This window comes from Triturus cristatus, chromosome 12 (assembly GCF_964204655.1).
Source record: "Triturus cristatus chromosome 12, aTriCri1.1, whole genome shotgun sequence".
NCBI lineage: Eukaryota > Metazoa > Chordata > Amphibia > Caudata > Salamandridae > Triturus > Triturus cristatus.
The window spans coordinates 175,845,917-175,865,853 of NC_140595.1; the positions used below are offsets into that span (position 1 = coordinate 175,845,917).

Genomic DNA, 19,937 nt, shown 5'->3' on the forward strand with positions numbered 1-19,937 from the left:
TGGAGAAGCGGCGCTGACTGAAGTAGCAGACGTCGTACCCGGAGCCGCCTGAGGTCGTGAGAGGGCGCCGACGGGGGTCGAGAGGAATACCAGAGGTCGAGGAGGAAGTGAACCGAGGTCGAGCGAGCGGCGTCATCGGAGGAGTGAAGTCCGCCCTCCGGAGTCGTCGGAGACCGAGGTAGAGGAGCACCGGAGGTCGGGAGTGAGGATCGCACTCCGGAGTCGCCCGGAACCTGTGAGGAGGAGCACCGGAGGTCGGGGGTGAGGATCGCACCCCGGAGTCGCCGGAAGTCGACATCGAGGCCAGGCCGGCCGACGTCATCGGAGCCGAGAGCGCCATCGGACCGGAGCCGCCCGAAGTCGACATCGTGAAGAGACTGCCCGACGCCGTCGAATCGGAGGTAGAGATCGAACCGAGGCCGCCGACATCGGACCGGAACCGCCTACCGGCGTCGTCAAAAGAACTGACATTGTGCCGAGGCCGCCGAGACCGAACCGGAACCGCCTCACGGCGTCGACACGACTCCAGCGGCGTCGGAACCTCAGAAAAAGGGCAGTAAGTGGAGTAGAGGGCGCCTAAGGCCCTGTGGAGACCTGAGAGACTGCTCTAAGGGGCTAGGGAGGTGCTGAAACCAACCTGACTGTGCCTGGGGTGAACTGGGACTAACCTAGAGAGGTTGTGTGGAGAGAGAAAGCCAGGGCACTGGTATTCCCCCCTTTGATCTACCTCAAGTTAGGCCTCAGCCTTGTCCCAGCCAGGGAGTAGCCTCCCCCCTCAAGCCTTCCACAACCCTACAAGCTGTGCCTGGGCCAAATCAGCCCTTAAGAATTGAGAAGTCATCTGATTACCTGAGGGTTGCTGTATACTTTTAATTATTTATTGGGGGTACTGTATTTATTGAGTTTTTACCTATTTATTGCTGCACTATATTTATAGGTCCACAGGACTTGATGGTGTACAATATTTATTAGTACAGTATTTATTGCCTCAAAGTATTTAATTGTCTGTATATATTGCACTTGTATTTATGCCCTGTTATTCATGATCACCCCTATTTATTTCATCAAACAGCCAATATTTATTTGACCTGCACTAATTGAAACTTGTATATTGTGATTGACCTATTTATTTTTCCAATCAGCAACTAAGAAAAAAAGATAAAGAAAGAATATTTTCATAATTTTTACGGTGTAGAGTCGTTTTTGGAACGGATGCACGCATGGTTATTGTATGGGTATATTGTATGCTTAGCACTGCGCCTGTTTCCTGACCACTCGAGCCAAGCTACCCCATTGTGTCGGGAAGGTCCACCACCACCCTGCGGAGTGGGAGTGGGCTGTTTCCAACATAAATTGGTGTTCAGTGGTGGGATAGAGCTGTGCCTACATATACTCAACAATAACTGTGGGTAGTCCATAGGCCTACACCGGGAGTTTTCTCACAGCGGCCTTCCTAATTGTGGGTTTTTGTTTTTTCCAAATTTACTCTGGTGGTGGGAGGAGGTATTACTAAAGGTACCCCCCTGCATTGTTACCGCACAAAACCTGTCCTCTAACCTGAGTGGGCAAGATGGAGTTTGTACTGGAAGATTTAGAAACGTACACTGTGGCCCAACTCAGGGAGTTTTGCCAGCGGGAGGGGGTGTACTGTCCCCCAGGAGCAAAGAAGGGTGCACTCCAAACCAGCTTAAGGGCTTGGGGGGAGGCACGCCGAGAAAGCAAGGCTGAGGAGGAAGACAGGGATGGAGAGCCTAACCCCGAGGGGGCTGAGATGTACCAACCTGAGGTGGGGAACCTGTCAGCAGGGCCCAGGACACTTTCTAGGAAGGGCAGCACTGTCTCTAGCGGGGGCTTATCCAGCGTGGAGTTAGCAGATCGGAGAGAGAAAAGACAGCTCACATGGGATTTAGCAAAGCTGGAGAAGGAGAAGGAGGAACAGAGGTTGGCTCATGAGGCGGAGAAAGAGAGGATGGCTCATGAGATAAGACTGAAAGAGATAGAGCTTCAGATCCTAAGAATTGGAGCACCAACTGTTCCTAATGGTGGCAGCCAAATCCAAGAGTCCACCAGGGAACCCAAACCTTACCTGCCAAAGGACATAGTAGCTAGCTATGGGGCGGGTGACGACATCGCCAAGTGGCTAGCAGCCTATGAGGTCTCGTTGAGGGCCCATGGGGTTCCAGTGAAGTACTGGGGAGGGGGATTGTATAAGTACATGCCTCCAGCTGGTAGGGATGCTTTATTGGCCCTCGAAGAGGATGAGCAGACCCACTACCCCACCATGAAACTGGCGCTCATCAGAAAGTTTGGACTAACACCTGAAAAGTACAGACAGAAGTTCAGGGGTAGTCACAAGCTGGGCACACAGAATTGGGTGGACTTCCTGGACTATGCAAAGAAGGCACTGGAAGGTTGGATTCAGGGCAGTGAAGTAAGGAACTACGAGGAGCTGTTTGACCTAGTACTGAAGGAACACCTACTCGAGAAATGTTTCCCTGAACTGCGGCAACACCTGGTGGATAGCAAGCTGACCAGCCCCCGGAAGCTTGCTGAGGAGGCGGACATTTGGGCTAGTACCCGGGTGTCCACAAGGGGGACTGGAGGGGATACTCAAAAGGCCGGACAGGGCGCCCCCCAGAAGAAAGAAGGAGGGGAAAAGAAAAAGGAGTTCTCCAAAGGCCCCCAAAATAACTTCCAAGGGAAGGGAACAGGATTCACCTCTAAGGCTAACCCACCCAGAAACCCTAATCCTGGCCAGAGTCAGCAGCCAAGGGTTGTCCATTGCTACGAGTGCGGTGGCGTTGGACACTATAAAGGAGATCCGAAGTGTCAGAAACGATCACCCCCTCCCACTGGAGGAAAGCCCCCCGGAGTAGCTAGTGTAGTGCTCGGGGAGGAGATGCCCTTAACTAAGGGAAGGGAGTGGGCGGGTGTCACTTTAGTGTCCCTGGGAGAACGGGAGATGGTTCCTAAGATCCAGGTGCCCGCAAATACCGCAAAGTATGGGCAGTGGATCACCATCAACGGCCAAAGAGGGGAGGCTCTGAGAGACACAGGAGCCAGTATGACTATGGTGCGTAGCCAGCTGGTGTCTCCAGAGCAGGTAATTCCCGATGTACTCCACCCAGCCGCGATGGCTGACGGCAGAACAGGTCACTATCCAGTGGCCGAGGTTCCCTTTGAATGGGGGGGGGTTGCAGGTTCACTTCGAGTTGCCGTAAGCCCTGCCGTGCCAGTCGATTGTCTGCTGGGCAATGACATGGAGCACAACGCTTGGAAGGAGGTGGAATACCGGACTCACACCGAGATGCTGGGTACACCTGACTGGGCCTGTGTTAGCACAAGGTCCGTGACTACCCGAAGAGGGAGTTCATTCCGGCTGGAGCCTGGAACAAAGGCCCAGCCAGCTGCCAGTCAAGGGAAGAACCGAGGACAGGAGGAGCCTGCCTCGGCGTCTCCACCCCGTAGGACGGATAGGCCACCGGAGGTGGTGGACCAGGAGTCTGCGGAGGGGGACGTTACCAACCTGGAGGACCTACCCATCCCGGCCGAGTGGCACGTGGAGGGAGGCCCGTCCAGGGAGGAATTCTGCCAGGGCCAGAGGGAGTGCCCTACCCTTGAGGGGCTGAGGCGACAGGCCGAAGCCCAGGCAGCAGGGAACGTTGAAGGGAACTACAGTGTTTACTGGGAGGATGGCCTCCTCTACAGTGAACCCAAGGCACCCCTACATGGATCGTCACGAGCCTTGGTAGTTCCTCAACGTTATCGAGCCTTCCTTTTAGAGTTGGCTCACGAGATCCCATTGGCAGGACACCTGGGGCAAGACAAGACCTTCGCCCGTCTTGTCCCACACTTTTATTGGCCTCAGATGAAAGTGTCGTCCGATACCTACTGCCGGACATGTGTGTCTTGCCAAGCCAGTGGGAAAACAGGGGTGAAGCTGAAAGCTCCCCTGGAACCACTTCCTGTCGTTAGCACCCCCTTTGAAAGGGTGGGCATCGACATTGTGGGTCCATTAGATCCACCAACTACAGCTGGTCACAGGTTTATCCTGGTTCTGGTGGATCATGCCACACGGTACCCAGAGGCAATACCTCTGAGGACCATAACAGCACCTGTTGTGGCTAGGGCCCTGATGGGAATCTTTACCCGAGTGGGTTTTCCCAAGGAAGTTGTGTCCGACAGGGGGACCAACTTCATGTCAGCATATATGCGGGCAATGTGGAAGGAGTGTGGAGTGACCTACCGGTTCACAACTCCTTACCACCCCCAGACCAATGGTCTGGTGGAGAGGTTTAATAAAACCTTGAAAGGCATGATCAGAAGTCTGCCTGAAAGCCTGCGGAGGAAATGGGACGTCCTCCTACCCTGTTTACTTTTTTCATACAGGGAAGTGCCACAGAAGGGAGTGGGCTTCAGCCCCTTCGAGCTTCTGTATGGGCACCCTGTACGTGGACCTCTTAACCTGGTGAGAGACGGATGGGAAAGAACTCCCAGAAAGCTCCCCCAGGATGTGGTGAGCTACATGCTGGCCTTCCGGAGCCAAATGGCTAAGTTGTGGAAGCAAGCTTCTGACAACCTGGAAGCCAGCCAAGCAGTGATGAAGGCGTGGTATGACCACAACGCTCACCCGGTGGAGTTGGAGCCTGGCCAGAAGGTGTGGGTGATCGAACCCGGAGAGCTTAGTGCCCTCCAGGATCGCTGGTCAGGACCCTTTGAGGTGTTGGAGAAGAAGGGTAAGGCTACCTACTTGGTGGACCTGAAGACCCCTCGTCAGCCCCTGCGGGTGCTGCATGCCAACCGCCTCAAACCCCACCACGAGAGGCCCGAAGTCATCTTGATGATGGTGACTGACGGAGGAGAGGACGTGGAAAGCGAGCCTCTCCCTGATCTGTTTGCGTCTCAAGAGAAGGATGGGTCGGTGGAGGGAGTGATTCTCTCCCCATCTCTAACTCCTGAACAGCAGGAGGACTGTCGCCAGGTCCTGGGGCAGTACTCTTCGTTGTTCTCCCTTGTCCCGGGTAGGACTCACCTGTGCGTCCATGACGTGGACACAGGAGACAGCCCACCTGTGAAGTCCAAGATCTACCGGATGTCAGACAAGGTGAAGGCCAGCATTCATAGTGAAGTCACTAAGATGCTGGAGCTAGGAGTGATTGAACCTTCTAGCAGCCCCTGGTCTAGTCCGGTGGTGTTAGTACCGAAAGCTGCACCACTGGGGGCCCAACCAGAACTGAGGTTCTGTGTGGACTACCGGGGACTGAATTCAGTGACAAAGACTGATGCACATCCAATCCCTAGGGCGGATGAATTAATTGACCGGCTGGGAGCTGCCCAATATCTAAGTACCTTTGACCTTACTTCGGGGTACTGGCAGATCTCTTTGACTGATGGAGCAAGGGAAAGGTCAGCCTTCTCCACGCCCAATGGCCACTACCAGTTCTGTGTGATGCCCTTTGGGCTCAAGAACGCACCTGCCACGTTTCAGCGCCTGGTAAACCAGATCCTCACCGGAATGGAGAGTTTCTCTGCTGCGTATCTGGATGACATAGCCGTCTTCAGTAACAGCTGGGAGGATCACTTGCGTCACCTGCAAGCTGTTCTCCAGGCCCTGAGACAAGCTGGATTGACGATCAAGGCCAGCAAGTGCCAGATCGGGCAGGGGTCGGTAGTGTACCTTGGACACTTGGTGGGTAGGGGAACGGTGCAACCCCTCCAGGCGAAGATCGAGGCCATCATGGCCTGGGAACCCCCCAAGACACAGACTGAGGTCCGAGCATTTTTGGGCCTCACGGGATACTATCGCCGCTTCGTGAAGGGGTACGGTACCATCGTAGCCCCTCTCACGGAGCTCACGTCCAAGAAACAACCTCGACGGGTAGTCTGGACGGAGGCTTGTCAGCAAGCCTTTGAGAGATTGAAGAAAGCCATGTGCGAGGCCCCGGTCTTAAGGGCCCCAGACTTTTCCAAGAAGTTCATTGTCCAGACAGATGCATCAGAACATGGCATTGGGGCAGTGTTATCGCAACTCAACGAAGAGGGTCTGGATCAACCCGTGGTCTTCTTATCCCGGAGACTACTTCCCAGGGAACAGAAGTGGAGTGCAATAGAGCGCGAAGCCTTTGCAGTGGTATGGGCTCTGAAGAAGTTGCGGCCATACCTGTTTGGAACGCACTTCCTGGTTCAGACCGACCACAGACCCCTTCGTTGGCTGATGCAAATGAAGGGGGAGAATCCCAAGTTGTTGAGGTGGTCTATTTCCCTACAGGGGATGGACTTTCAGGTGGAACATCGGCCTGGAGTGGACCACGCCAATGCAGACGGTCTCTCAAGGTACTTCCGCCTTAGTGATGAGAACTCCCAAGGGGTTGGGTAGCTCTCCCCACTTTCAGCTGGGGGGGACGCGTGTTAGACCTGTCAGCCCTTTGGGTGGTCCCTCCTCATCATTATTTATTTTGTCCCACTTTTGCCTCAAACCCTGTTTGAATTTTTCCTTTTTGGGAACCACCAGACTTTTTCGTGTTGCTACAGATTCAGGGAACCATTTTAGCTACCCCTGAAACTTCTGTCTGAGGGCCTGAAGCACAAAATGGTGGCCACCTGTGACATCACCAGCATCCACTGGAACCTACCAGCACCTTCCAGAACATTCCAGGAGCTTCCAGAACCCTGTGACCGTTGGAGGCGGTTTAGAATGTTGGGAGGATAAGAGAGGCAGTTGGCAGTTGGAGCTGGCAGTTGGCACCTGACTGGTGAAGAGAGAGGAGCACAACAGTGAAGGAGGAAGGAGTGAAGCAGCAGGGGTGGAAACTTGTGCCTGGAGTGGGGTCCATAAACCCACCCTTGATACTTGTCCCTACTGATGGATCCCAGCCTATAGCCCTGTGTGGGAAGAAGACAGAAGAAAACCATCCTAAGGACCTGGACAGCAGGAACAGGCCTTAGAACCAAGGAAGCAGCAAGATCCTGACCTGGAAACTGGTTTCCCTGGAGTCCGGCGTCGAGTAGCCTGAAGACCTGGAGCCCGAGGTGGAGAAGCGGCGCTGACTGAAGTAGCAGACGTCGTACCCGGAGCCGCCTGAGGTCGTGAGAGGGCGCCGACGGGGGTCGAGAGGAATACCAGAGGTCGAGGAGGAAGTGAACCGAGGTCGAGCGAGCGGCGTCATCGGAGGAGTGAAGTCCGCCCTCCGGAGTCGTCGGAGACCGAGGTAGAGGAGCACCGGAGGTCGGGAGTGAGGATCGCACCCCGGAGTCGCCGGAAGTCGACATCGAGGCCAGGCCGGCCGACGTCATCGGAGCCGAGAGCGCCATCGGACCGGAGCCGCCCGAAGTCGACATCGTGAAGAGACTGCCCGACGCCGTCGAATCGGAGGTAGAGATCGAACCGAGGCCGCCGACATCGGACCGGAACCGCCTACCGGCGTCGTCAAAAGAACTGACATTGTGCCGAGGCCGCCGAGACCGAACCGGAACCGCCTCACGGCGTCGACACGACTCCAGCGGCGTCGGAACCTCATAAAAAGGGCAGTAAGTGGAGTAGAGGGCGCCTAAGGCCCTGTGGAGACCTGAGAGACTGCTCTAAGGGGCTAGGGAGGTGCTGAAACCAACCTGACTGTGCCTGGGGTGAACTGGGACTAACCTAGAGAGGTTGTGTGGAGAGAGAAAGCCAGGGCACTGGTATTCCCCCCTTTGATCTACCTCAAGTTAGGCCTCAGCCTTGTCCCAGCCAGGGAGTAGCCTCCCCCCTCAAGCCTTCCACAACCCTACAAGCTGTGCCTGGGCCAAATCAGCCCTTAAGAATTGAGAAGTCATCTGATTACCTGAGGGTTGCTGTATACTTTTAATTATTTATTGGGGGTACTGTATTTATTGAGTTTTTACCTATTTATTGCTGCACTATATTTATAGGTCCACAGGACTTGATGGTGTACAATATTTATTAGTACAGTATTTATTGCCTCAAAGTATTTAATTGTCTGTATATATTGCACTTGTATTTATGCCCTGTTATTCATGATCACCCCTATTTATTTCATCAAACAGCCAATATTTATTTGACCTGCACTAATTGAAACTTGTATATTGTGATTGACCTATTTATTTTTCCAATCAGCAACTAAGAAAAAAAGATAAAGAAAGAATATTTTCATAATTTTTACGGTGTAGAGTCGTTTTTGGAACGGATGCACGCATGGTTATTGTATGGGTATATTGTATGCTTAGCACTGCGCCTGTTTCCTGACCACTCGAGCCAAGCTACCCCATTGTGTCGGGAAGGTCCACCACCACCCTGCGGAGTGGGAGTGGGCTGTTTCCAACAGAGAGGTAAGGAGGGAGAGATACTGGTGGACATGTGAAGGGAGGACAGAGCCGGGGAAAAGGATAGAAGAGAGGAGGGGAAGAGGGTGATGAGAAAGAGGAAAAACAGGAGCGGGAAAGAAGGGGAGGAGTAAGAGCGCATGAGGAAGAGTGATGGCGGTGGCATGTCTCTCCACTGCTGTGTCTCTCTATGGTAGGCAAAGATTAATGTATTCATATATAGGCTACAGCTGAAAATGGCATTCATCCACTCGCCACACTGTACAGATTTTATCGATGGACATCTAAAGCTGTCAATCTAAATGACTTTAGGGAACTACGCCAGTGATGCTACCAGAAGGCATCTTATTGGGAAATGGTTATTCTTGATCCAAGGATGCTCAGAAAAGGAACTACAAAGGGATGTTGCATAGTACCTTACATGTGATCTGGCATTACAGATCGAGAAACGTAGCTTATCTGCTAACTCCCTCCAACCAGCCTCTGCACCACATATAGCGGACTACACCCACCCTGACCAGGACAAAGTGCTTAGTGCTCCCTCAAACAACCTGGACACCTGGCCCCTACTTAACGCAGACTCCCTCAAAAATCTCCTAGATAGTGTTAAATCTGGATCACCTAAGGACCATCTACCTATTTCTGTGCTCAAGCAGCTTGAGCCACCATCCCTGCTTGCTATTATGGACCTTTTAAATGCTTCCCTACTTGAAGCCACAGTTCCACCTGACTGGAAGCACGCCATGGTGATCCCTCTCTTAAAGAAGTCCAACGCCGACCCCGACTTACCCTCCAACTATCGACCTCTCTCTCTGCTGCCGGCCTTCTCAAAAATCTTGGAGAAACACATCCGCTCTCAGCTCTCTAATTTTGTCGAAACCAATAAACTATTCCACCCATCTCAATCTGGCATCAGAGCTGGTTTCTCCACAGAAACAACATAACTGTGGGTAACGGGAAGGCTGCGTCGCCATCTGGATGCTGGAGATACTGTCGACCTCATTTTGCTTGACCTAAGGGCATCATTCGACACGGTATCCCACACAATATTAGTAAAAACGTTAAGATCGCTAGGTATCTGCGGCTCAGCCTTAAATTGGCTTACTTCTTTCCTGGCTAATCACACTTTCCAAATCTTTTCCCCAAAAGCCAGCTCCGACATCCATCTTTCACCCTAAGGGGTGCCTCAGGGCTCCATCCTTAGCCCCCTACTTTTTAACTTATAGGTCAGGCCTCTAGCCGGTATCACGAAAGATGCAGGGTTGTGTCTGTTCTCCTACGCAGATGACTCCCAGATTATCTTTTTTCTCTCCATGGAAAACACAGCTGGGTCATCCCCGCCATCAGCTTGGCTAAAATTGCATCATGGATGCAGACAAATCACCTAAAACTTAATGGAGAGAAAACGGAGGTTCTGATCCTTGGTAAAAACAAAGATCTCAGGGGCCCACAACATTGGCCCGGTGAGATTGGCGCACTTCCTCGGTCCTCCAGTCAAGTCCGCAATTTAGGTGTAATCATCGATGACTCGCTTACTATGCACCATCAGGCAGTCAAGGTAACTGCCACTTGTTTTACCATCTTGAAGTGGCTTAAAAAGATCATCAAATGCTGCCTGAGTCTACCCAGAGAACAGTAGTCCAGGCTCTTATCACCTTAAGACTGGACTACGGCAACGTTCTTTATCTCAGATCCAACAAGGTGGTGACTCGCAGGCTGCAGATGGTGCAGAACTATGCTGCAAGACTACTTTGCAGAGTTCCCAGAGCTACCTCTATCTCAAGTCATCTGTGGGACCTGCATTGGCTCAGGGTGGAGAACCGAATCAAGTTCAAAGCCCTGAGCTACATGTTTAAAATCAAAATAGGCGCTGCCCCTCAGTATCTGCAATCTCTGGGCAGCCCCTATGTGCCTACCCGCCTCCTTCGCTCATCCACTTAAGGGAACTTCTCTGTGCCCAGAATCAAACTATCTCGGATGGGAGGTAGATCGTTTGCATACCTTGGTCCCTCACTATGGAATTCACTTCCCTCAGCTATCCGGAACAAAACGGTATATGCCCTTTTTCGCAAATCCCTGAAGACTTGGCTTTTTAACCAGTAATCTTACAAAGGTGCTATACATTCTTTTGATCTGCTCCGACAAACGATTTTTGGGTAGCTGCCGCGCCTTACACATTTAATAAATAAATAAAATAAATAGCTTAGTTTCAGAAGCACAGGCAGGAATGCATGATACGATTAGAAATATATCAGGACTTGTCCTGTCCTGCTTTGAACACAAAAAGGACGAGTCATGCACGAGTACAGAACATCACCCTTGATTATGGAAATGACAGCCTAGAAAGCAGCTGGATGGTCCTATTCTGTCTCGAATAAGACCAGCGCTAACAATGTTCTGCTGCACAAGAAAATAAAGGATTATGGCAGGTTTTGAGCTGTTGATGTACTTCTACGACCTTTCGGTGCTGCTGATAATTTTCTGTCATGCATAGCTTGGGGATCTAAAATTAAAATGTACAGCTGTCCACGGAACATGATGTTGGGAGTTTGCCAACTTGGGCAATGGTCATTTTCTATTTACCTGGTGAACTCCTCCTGGGCGTACATATGCTGCATGCATCCTTGCACCAGACACCCGCTCATAAAATTCAAACATCTAGAGGGATATGAAAACAAAATCATGAATCATTAGGTTTTTGTCTGCATAAGTAAAATGTTAATAGAAGTTTAAAAGCACCAACATATTCTAGGTGTATCATCAGGAGTTGAAGCCAGCTTGCAACTTCAGAGGCTCAACATAAATTTAAGAACTGGCAAATTTTGAAATAGAGGTCATTTTAGATTTCAGCAAATCCACTGTAAAAGTTCTGTCACCAACAATAATAAAAGGAGAGTACGCATGTCATTCTCAGAGAGAAGGAATCTGGCTCTGGTTTTAACTAGGATGCTAGAAACTGCTCAGGTCAGTGATTTTTCTTTTATAGTTAAGGATGAGGCAAGGAAGTCTTCTTAAAGTGCCTAAAAACGTGCCCTTTCATATGCTTTTTATCGGTAGAGTCACATATTGCGCAGGGCGATATGAACGCTGCCATCAAAGCATCTTTAAACATGATAGCACAGTAAACAACACTTCTTTAAAAAACACAGCATGTCTAACTAGAAGCATACAACTAAAACACAGAGGTCTCACTTTAGCTGTTAACAGGATACTGAGGCATTCCTGCAGGGATTGTACATTGGGGGGGGGGGGGGGGGGGGGGGGGAGACACAAATACTGGGAGTTAGGTTGCCATGACAGTAAACTAAACCTTGATTCAATCTGATTTTCTTTTATTAAGCACTGTCTTTCTAAAAATGCCTGAAAACGTCAAAACTAGCGAATCTATTTGAACCCTTTGAAGGCGCACTGCCGCTAGAAGATGAGGCAGCAACGCATGCAGACTTTTTTGCCTCTGGTTTCTGCTAATAATACAAAGTTGCTATCATGTATTTGTGCAAATTAGAATTGTATATTGTGGTAGGTACAGTTTTTGTCAGTGATCTCCTTTTGAATTGGTTGCAGATAATCCATGCGTTTTAATGGAACTAGGGCTGTGGCGGAGGGAAAACCAATGGATGCAGTCAGAGTTCTGGTATACGGATAGATTGTGCATGGTCACCCAAGTAACCTACTCAATTTATCTGCCTTTTTTCTTGGCGTTAAATTGAGAGTTAATTGTAATGTTTGTTCTAAGATTAAATTAAAATCGAACTACACCTCAAAGCAGGCAAACATCACATTTAACAAGCATTGGCATAGCCAATAGGTCTCGCTTTTGGGACCTTATAAGTGTTTAGCCATGCAACAGTTGCATAACTAAATACTTATAAGGTCCCAAAAGCGAGACCTATTGGCTATGCAAAGCGGCCGTGGGGCTGTGAAAGTGATTGCGTTCACACATCAAAGCGGCCCTGCTGCGGCCACGAAAGTGAAAGTAATCACGGTAAAGCGCGGCACGCGCGCCCGCGCACATGCACTGTAGCTCTAGGCTGGCCTGGTAGCACTTTTTAGAGCCCTCTCAATAAGTCTCGCCAGACCAGCGCATGCGCTGGGTCAGGCGAGACCTAAAAACAGGAGAGCCACAACCTAATTCAGATATCCTGAATATCCGACCACATTTAAATCACATATATTAACATCCTTAAAATGTGCAGCAGTGCTTTCCCATTGGGATCCAAACCAAAGACAGAAAAGAGCATTAGTAATATAAAACATTCAAGACAAGAGCAGTAAAGGTCATAGGAGATAAGCAATAAAGTGACTTTATTTCAAGCAGCATGGCCTGTGAATGAAGTTAAAGACTATACACTGTATTTCCCAAAGAACACAAAACTTAGCAACAACATGGATCTGGTGCCAAGTACTTTTTACATGAGTTATGTTCAGAGGTGGAAAGAGGGCATCTGTCTAGAGTGGCTTTGTGAATGCAAAACTAGGTTTAAATGTGGTGCCATACTGAATGCCCATGGTTTAGATGATTTGCAAGCATTTCTCCCATCACCTTTTGTGTGTTTGTTGCAATTGTGATTCTAAACACACTACTCAGGCCATGTTTAATTCTGGATCAAACTGTTCAATAACAGCTACTGGGCAACAGCGGGCATATCCCCAGATTGTATTGCTGCACTTAAGCTTGGCATACAAGTGTAAAGTCGACATAAATTGATTATTCTTTCAATCATGCCATTTTTTTAGTGTCTGGAATGAGTTTATATTTGTTTAAATGCCAAAAGGCCATAGTGAAAAAGAGTTCCCTTCCTCAATGTGGAAATAATTTGAAATACTGTCAGTCTGAGCAGCCTGTTCACTGGTATGAATTCTGAAAAGCACATGCTTCGAACACTTACCTTCTCTCTCTCTTCGAACATCCAGAAGAAGGGGGTCATAGCTCCGATGTCTAGGGCATGAGTGGTGAGAGCCATAATATGGTTGGCGATGCGAGTGAGCTCTCCAAATAGTACTGTGAGGACGGAGGAAAAGAGAGACACAGGCACATCAGATGAGCCCTCCATACCAATTAAATGCAGAGCAAGGTCTTAAAGTATACATGTCAAAGTGAGGTGTTATGCTCGAATATCAATGAAGCAACCTTCCTTGCTCGACTACGCCTAGGATTTTGGTGTGTTGCTGGGTGCTACAGAGGAAGCCAGCTGAAGGAGTCGGACGCCGAGTACACCAAGGTGAGAATGATGCATATGCTCAGTCATCGCGGTAGAGGATTCCTTGTGCTATAACATCTTTCCTTTGTAGTGCAGGGCCTTTCTTTAGGATAACAAATAATGTGAGATATTTGAATTATTGAACTATTTTAAGAAAACTTGCTGAGCTTTGATTTCTGGAATAGATTTCATGATATATACATAGCTTCGCTGGTTAGTGATGCTTTTTGCAGAACATACTCCTATAAAAAGAAAAATGATCCTCCTTACTAGCATTGTGTTCTATGCATGTATATTTCTTACAACATATATGTTGTATCTTAGCAACCTACAGCCTCTCCACTGGATTCTGGAGAGTGGAATCCAGGGGCAGAGAGCAGGCAGTTGCTGAGAGAGGAGAACTCCAGGGGTGGTTGTGCTAGACTAATAAACCTGTTTAACCAATCTTCTCATGCTCAGAGGTGACTTAAACGTATTCTCAGGGACAGCATGGGAACAACCCATTCCAATGTTTCCGATTCTAACACATTAAAAAAAGCCTCTGTTTCAGCTAGCGAACAGAGACATCATCTCTCTGCAGGAAGCCATTCTGAAAGACAGTGGCCTAATCAGGTTTGTAGCCCATGAACAACATCGGCCTCACCCAGGCAGTCACCGATTCCACTCACATTGCAGGGCACACGCTGGACCCCATCTTCACAGCTAGCAACAGTGTAGTACAGCCATGTCACAAGCTCAGCTGGACGGACCACACAATCATCCACTTCGCCTTCACAGCAGCTGCCTACAGACCACCCAGCATCTATATTCGAAAGCCAATGGACCGATGCCCTCAACACCTCTCAGCCCGACAACATGCCCGACCTTGAACAGACCATCAAGAACTTCACTACCTGGATCTCCGACTGCACCCACACAGTTGCTCCCATCATACTGACCAAACTCAGCAAAGAACTCTTCAGCATAGTCAAGGAGTTCTCCAACCAAGCAGCAACCGAAAACCATCAGCCTTCTGCCAAGAGCTCTGCGACACACTGGCAGACTACTTCCACGAAAAGATCACCACCATCTACAAAGATTTTTAACCCATTCCGCTAACGACGACAGCCTCATTGCCCCCACAGCCGCTGCCCCAGACTACAGGATCATCGTTTGGGACCAGCTCACCATGCAGAGCACCACAGACATCATGCACTCCATCCTCTCAGCAGCACCCATGAACCCCTGTCCCCACCACATGTTTAACTTCAGCAATAAGGCCGGCAGCGACAAACTCACAACCATCTTCAACACATTCATCACCTCAGCAACCTTCCCTGACGAATGGAGCTCAAAAACTACTAGCCTTTCTTTCTGCTCCCCTTCCCAGCCAAGATCCTCAAAAAAGGCATTAACCCCCATCTCATGGAATACCTCAATAACAACAATCATCTGGACGCATCCAAATCTGAGTTCTGCATGAACCACAGCGCCGGAACCGCTCTGATTGCAGTCAATGATGGCATCAGAACCCTCCTTGATCAAGAAAAAGCAGCGGTCCTAATCATCCTCAAACTCTGAGCGGCCATCGATACTGTGTCCCACCATACCCTGATCAAGAGGCTCCAACACATCGGAATTGAAGAGGACGCCCTCAAATGGATTGCATCCTCCCTCACCAGAATAACACCGAGAATCCGCCTTCCATCATTCACTCCAGAACCGAAGAACATCTTCTGCGGCAAGCCTCAAGGTTCATCCCTCAGCCCTACACTGCTCAACGCCTACATGACCACCTCGGCCAACATTGTTGGAGCCCAATGACTAAACATCTCCTATGCAGACGACACCCAGATCCTCCTCTTGCTATGCGCAGGTACTTCCACAACAAGGAACAACTTCCACATGTGCATGACCAGCGCTGCCGACTGGATGCAAAACAACAGCCTCAAGCTCAACAGAGACAAGAATGAAGTACTGATCTTCGGGAACAATACTTTCTCTTGGAACAACTCCTGGTGGCTTGCTGAACTGGGACCTTCTCCAAAACCCACGGACCACGCCCGGAACCTAAGCATCATCCTAGACATCAAACTCAACATGAAGAACCAGATCAACAGAGTCTCCTCCGCCTGCTCCTCACGCTGCACATGCCCTGAAAGATCTTCAAATGGCTCCCAGTCTCCCTCAGAGGCACCAGCACTTGAGCCCTCGTCAGCAGCCGCTAGGACTACAGCAACGCACTCTATGCAGGAATTACCCCACACATCCTGAAGAGACTGCAGACCACTGAACTCAAATGCCAGACTCATCCTCGACCTACCCAGATGGCCGTATCACCATTCACCTGAAGCAAATCCAGTGGCTCTCCTGCACAAGAGCTTGCCTTTCAAGATTCTGACTCGCGCCTAAAAAGCCCTGCAGAACCAAAGACCAGTATGCATCAACCATGCCTGATCTTCCACCAACACTCCAGACTCCTGCGATACACCTTCCTCTCCTACACCTCGCATCCGCCGAAGCAACAGTGAAGGACGCTCCTACTCCCACCAGTCTCTTCCTCCATCTATGGACTTCGCCTTCTCGTCAGGAGTTCAGAAGAAGACTCAAGACATGGCTACTCAACGGAGGCCACCCGAGCAGCTTGGATCTCAGCGCCTGGATACCCACGTGGGTGATACGCTGCGGTTTACAAATCCTGTTTGATTGATTGATGAACATTTCCAGTTTGCTGAATTGTTGACTGCATACCATCTATGAAAGTATGTGGCACTGCATTCACATTTCTCATTAATACAGAAAAATAGGCAAGATTTCTGTTAGGCTGTGGATAAACAGTTTGGTATTTTTACATGTTTGTATTATTTGCCCAAGATAATCACCAAATAATCGTTACAATAATTGTTCTCAACCTACCTTACAATAGGAAAGTATATAGTAATGGATTATAGATATAATATTTGGTGCATGCACAGAATTCTTGAGACAGTAGGCCCTCCAATCTACATATAGACTGCGGAGTGTCAGGCATGTCTGTTGCATGTTTCAACGGACTCTTCCTGTGATATAGCTCAAACGCTGGGTCTTGAGACTCTGGTCAGCCTTCTTTGCTCCTCTGCTACTCACTCGCTATTAGCACTAGTCCGGGAGACCTAGACAGATTTACCTTGTGTTCCCAAATCCAGATAGGCATTAGACCTACATGCATACACGCAGATCAGGGTGAATGAGGTTTCCCTAGTCCTGTGTTTAGTGTTTTTATTGTACTCAGGATTTGACATTCCACCTTACAGAAGTCTTAGAGTGCTGTAGAACAGTGCTTCCTAAACTTTTTTAAACCACAACCACATTTTTAGAACAACAAACCTTTCCAATTCACCTCATTTTATTGGACATGAGGCAGGCAATTGTTTTAATGGAACTAAAACAACGTTTGGTAGTGCACTGTTATTGATAGCACGTTTTCCACTGGAATGGGCACCACATTTGCACAGACAAACCGTTTTGCTGCTTAAACTATATTTCCCAGAATGATAATGTGTGGAAATTGAGTTTCAGTGAATATTTATCATTTGTACATGGCCAAGTAAACTGTGTTGCTTTATTTTGATTCTATTAAAATCTCTACTTGAATCACACTTCAAGATTACAATAAATGTGCTTATGTTTTGCTTTCCTAACTGCTGAATGTGTTCAGTTTAATTACAGGTATTTACATTTTGTTGGGTATTTCTACAAAATGACATCCTACAGCCTTTCCTTGCCACTCCCTGTACCCCAGTAAGATTGCCACATAATCCACTTGACTTTTGTTTCACTGACTGCAAAGTGAGAGGAATTTGTAAACACCAATCCTCATGTAAAAAAACATAAGCAGCAATGTGTCAGAAGACACAGCCCGACATTTGACCTCTGTCTTTGAAGCGCTGCAAAGCGACATGATAAAGGCAGAATTTAAAGACATCTTTATTTTTTCTTGAACTTTTGCGACCAACCAAAAATTGGCTTGCGACCCACAGTTTGGGAAACACTGCTGTAGAATGTATGTACGTACAAGAGAAGAAAATATAAAAGCAATTAAACATCTAAAAATCTTGAAGGTGGAAGAACCATCATTAATATGAATATGTGCACACACAATATCATGAGACACGCAGTAAATTGTGTAGTAGGCTGGATGTGATCCATTGTGAGGAAGATCGCTGATAGAGGGACAAGTCCTGGCCTACCATTAAAGCATGGTGTAGAGCAGGGGTCTCCAACGATTAGCTCGGGAGCTACTGGTAGCTCGCCAGTACCCTCAAAGTAGCTCTCAGAGGTGAACTCATTCCCAGTATCTCATTCAGAGAGTCTATGCGGAGACTCTAAGCATATTCAAAAGGCAGCACTGCTCATCTGAAGATCTTTAGCCAACCAGCCTACAGCAGGGACTCATCTTAACAATCAAACACACACTGTCGGCCTACTGAGTCTGCCACATGGCCATCTTTATCCAGTCTCGGACTAAGTCACAAGGTGATTGGCCATGTGGTAGTCCCCTGCTTTATCAATTTCACCAGGTGTGTGGAGAGTGGGCTATAAATGAAGAGTGGTAGTGGTAGCCTAAGCAGTAATCAGTGTTGACCCACTAACGTGTGGGACTGCAGGAGTCAGAGTGAAAATGTTTCAGTTGGGTGTATGAGCAGCCAAGGGCTGAGGAAAGCTATAATCCTGAGCAGAGAAAATTAACCCCTTCAGCGCAGCGCGGATTACTGCGCTGTGCTGAAGGGTTCGTGCGTGGGCGGGGCCATGACGGAGCGGTTCCGTCATCCGCACAGCGCAACCGATGCGCATGACGGAACCGCTCCGTCATGCGCATCGAAGGGGTTAAGAGCCTCATCTACATTTATTTATGTGTGCGTCCATTATAAACACTATAGCTTCCTGTAAGCTACACCTGGTGTCAAGGACTACCAAATGAGTATGCTAGCCCCCATCATATGGGTTTGGTCTGTGGCACAATTGTGTCAGTTCATGGCATGATAGTGCCAATGACATAATTGTGGCGGCCATCCTTAACTATTTTGGGTATTCTTGGTCTAGTTATGGTATACTGGCAGCCATCAGTGACATATGAACAGCATTACTGCACTATATTTAGGTGTCCCTGATATAATTGTGGCTGCCCCTTGCATAATAATGGCCATGACTAATAATACGGTGGCCATCCTGGTCCTTATGGTGTCGAGCCTTGGCACAATTGTATACTGGTGGGCATTATTGGCATTATATAGTCGTCCTCGGTGCTATGGTGCCATGGCTTATGGCTGTAATACCGGACCATTCCGAGCAGTCTGTCCATGTGAGGCATTTGTACAGGTGAGTGTTCAATTGAAATAAGCTGATGTTTGTGGGCCCTGTATTTCCTAAAAATGAAAATGTGTATTTTAAAGGCATTTTTTTCAAACAAAGGTTTTCTTCAGGAAAATGTAGTTTATTTGCCCAAAATGGAAAGCGGTGATAGAAAAATCTGAGCATTTTCAGAAATTGATATGCTGATGAAGACAAAAAGTTGCAATTCCAAACACATTCAAAATTGATACTTGAAAGATAAGTCAAGCTGAATTGAGGAGACTTATTGCTGTGGTTATGTCCTTTGTGCAACAAGGCATGTGAAGATTTGAATGTTACTTTATCCATCAGGTGGGGGCATTTAATATTGAGAAATGTTTCCTTAGCATTTCTTCTGGTAACATCGCCTGGAATACTTGGTTGGCACTATGATAATCCTGCTTAGGGTGGTCATAGTGTAATGTTTACATGTGCTGTCAATATTTTACAGTGATACAATTTGCTAGTAGTTCGACAGGACTTTCCTTGAGCTGAAGTAGCTCTCAAAACAGAAAAGGTTGGAGACCCCTGGTGTAGAGTATTGGTTGTCTATGGAAATAAAATGTTGCTATACCAGAACACAATAATGATGGATAGTTCTAGAATTCCCTATAACTCTATGCAATACTATAGCAATGTGTTCAAAGATATATTTCGTCACTGTAGCTGAAAACACTCTATTGCCCTTTTAGATCACTGTATTTGCATACACAACATTAACTTTCTTGTTTACCTTTGAAAAAGGCCCATGTTCTATTCCCGATAGCTCCCTACCTGGTCTTCTGGTTTCTGGGGGTCTGTGCGTGGGCTCCTAAATTGAGTCTTTTCTCATAACAAGTCCTGGACTGTTTACTACAATTAAAACATATCCATAGCAGTGAGCAAAGTTGTTTCAGTCCCGTGTCCTGGTCAAAAACCAAATATCTCTTCTTCCAAAATGTGGTTGACTTCCAGGAACTGAGATAACATTTTACTGACAAAACGTTCCAGATTCTTGATGGGGTATGGTAGAAGAGAGATTGGTCTGTAGTTTCTTAACATTGTAGGGTCCAGCAATTACTTTTTAAA

The 19,937-nt window shown here is 48.4% G+C and overlaps 1 protein-coding gene across 1 annotated transcript in view; it reads right to left on the reverse strand.

Moving 5' to 3' along the window:
* Positions 1–19,937, reverse strand: part of NDUFS2 (NADH:ubiquinone oxidoreductase core subunit S2) — a 100,642-nt gene that overhangs the window by 48,475 nt on the left and 32,230 nt on the right. The window contains exons 5-6 of the mRNA XM_085639177.1: positions 13,209–13,321; positions 10,903–10,977 (exon numbers count right to left, since the gene is read on the reverse strand). Coding sequence (XP_085495303.1) covers positions 10,903–10,977; positions 13,209–13,321 — 188 coding nt within the window. The remainder of the gene's footprint in view (positions 1–10,902; positions 10,978–13,208; positions 13,322–19,937) is intronic.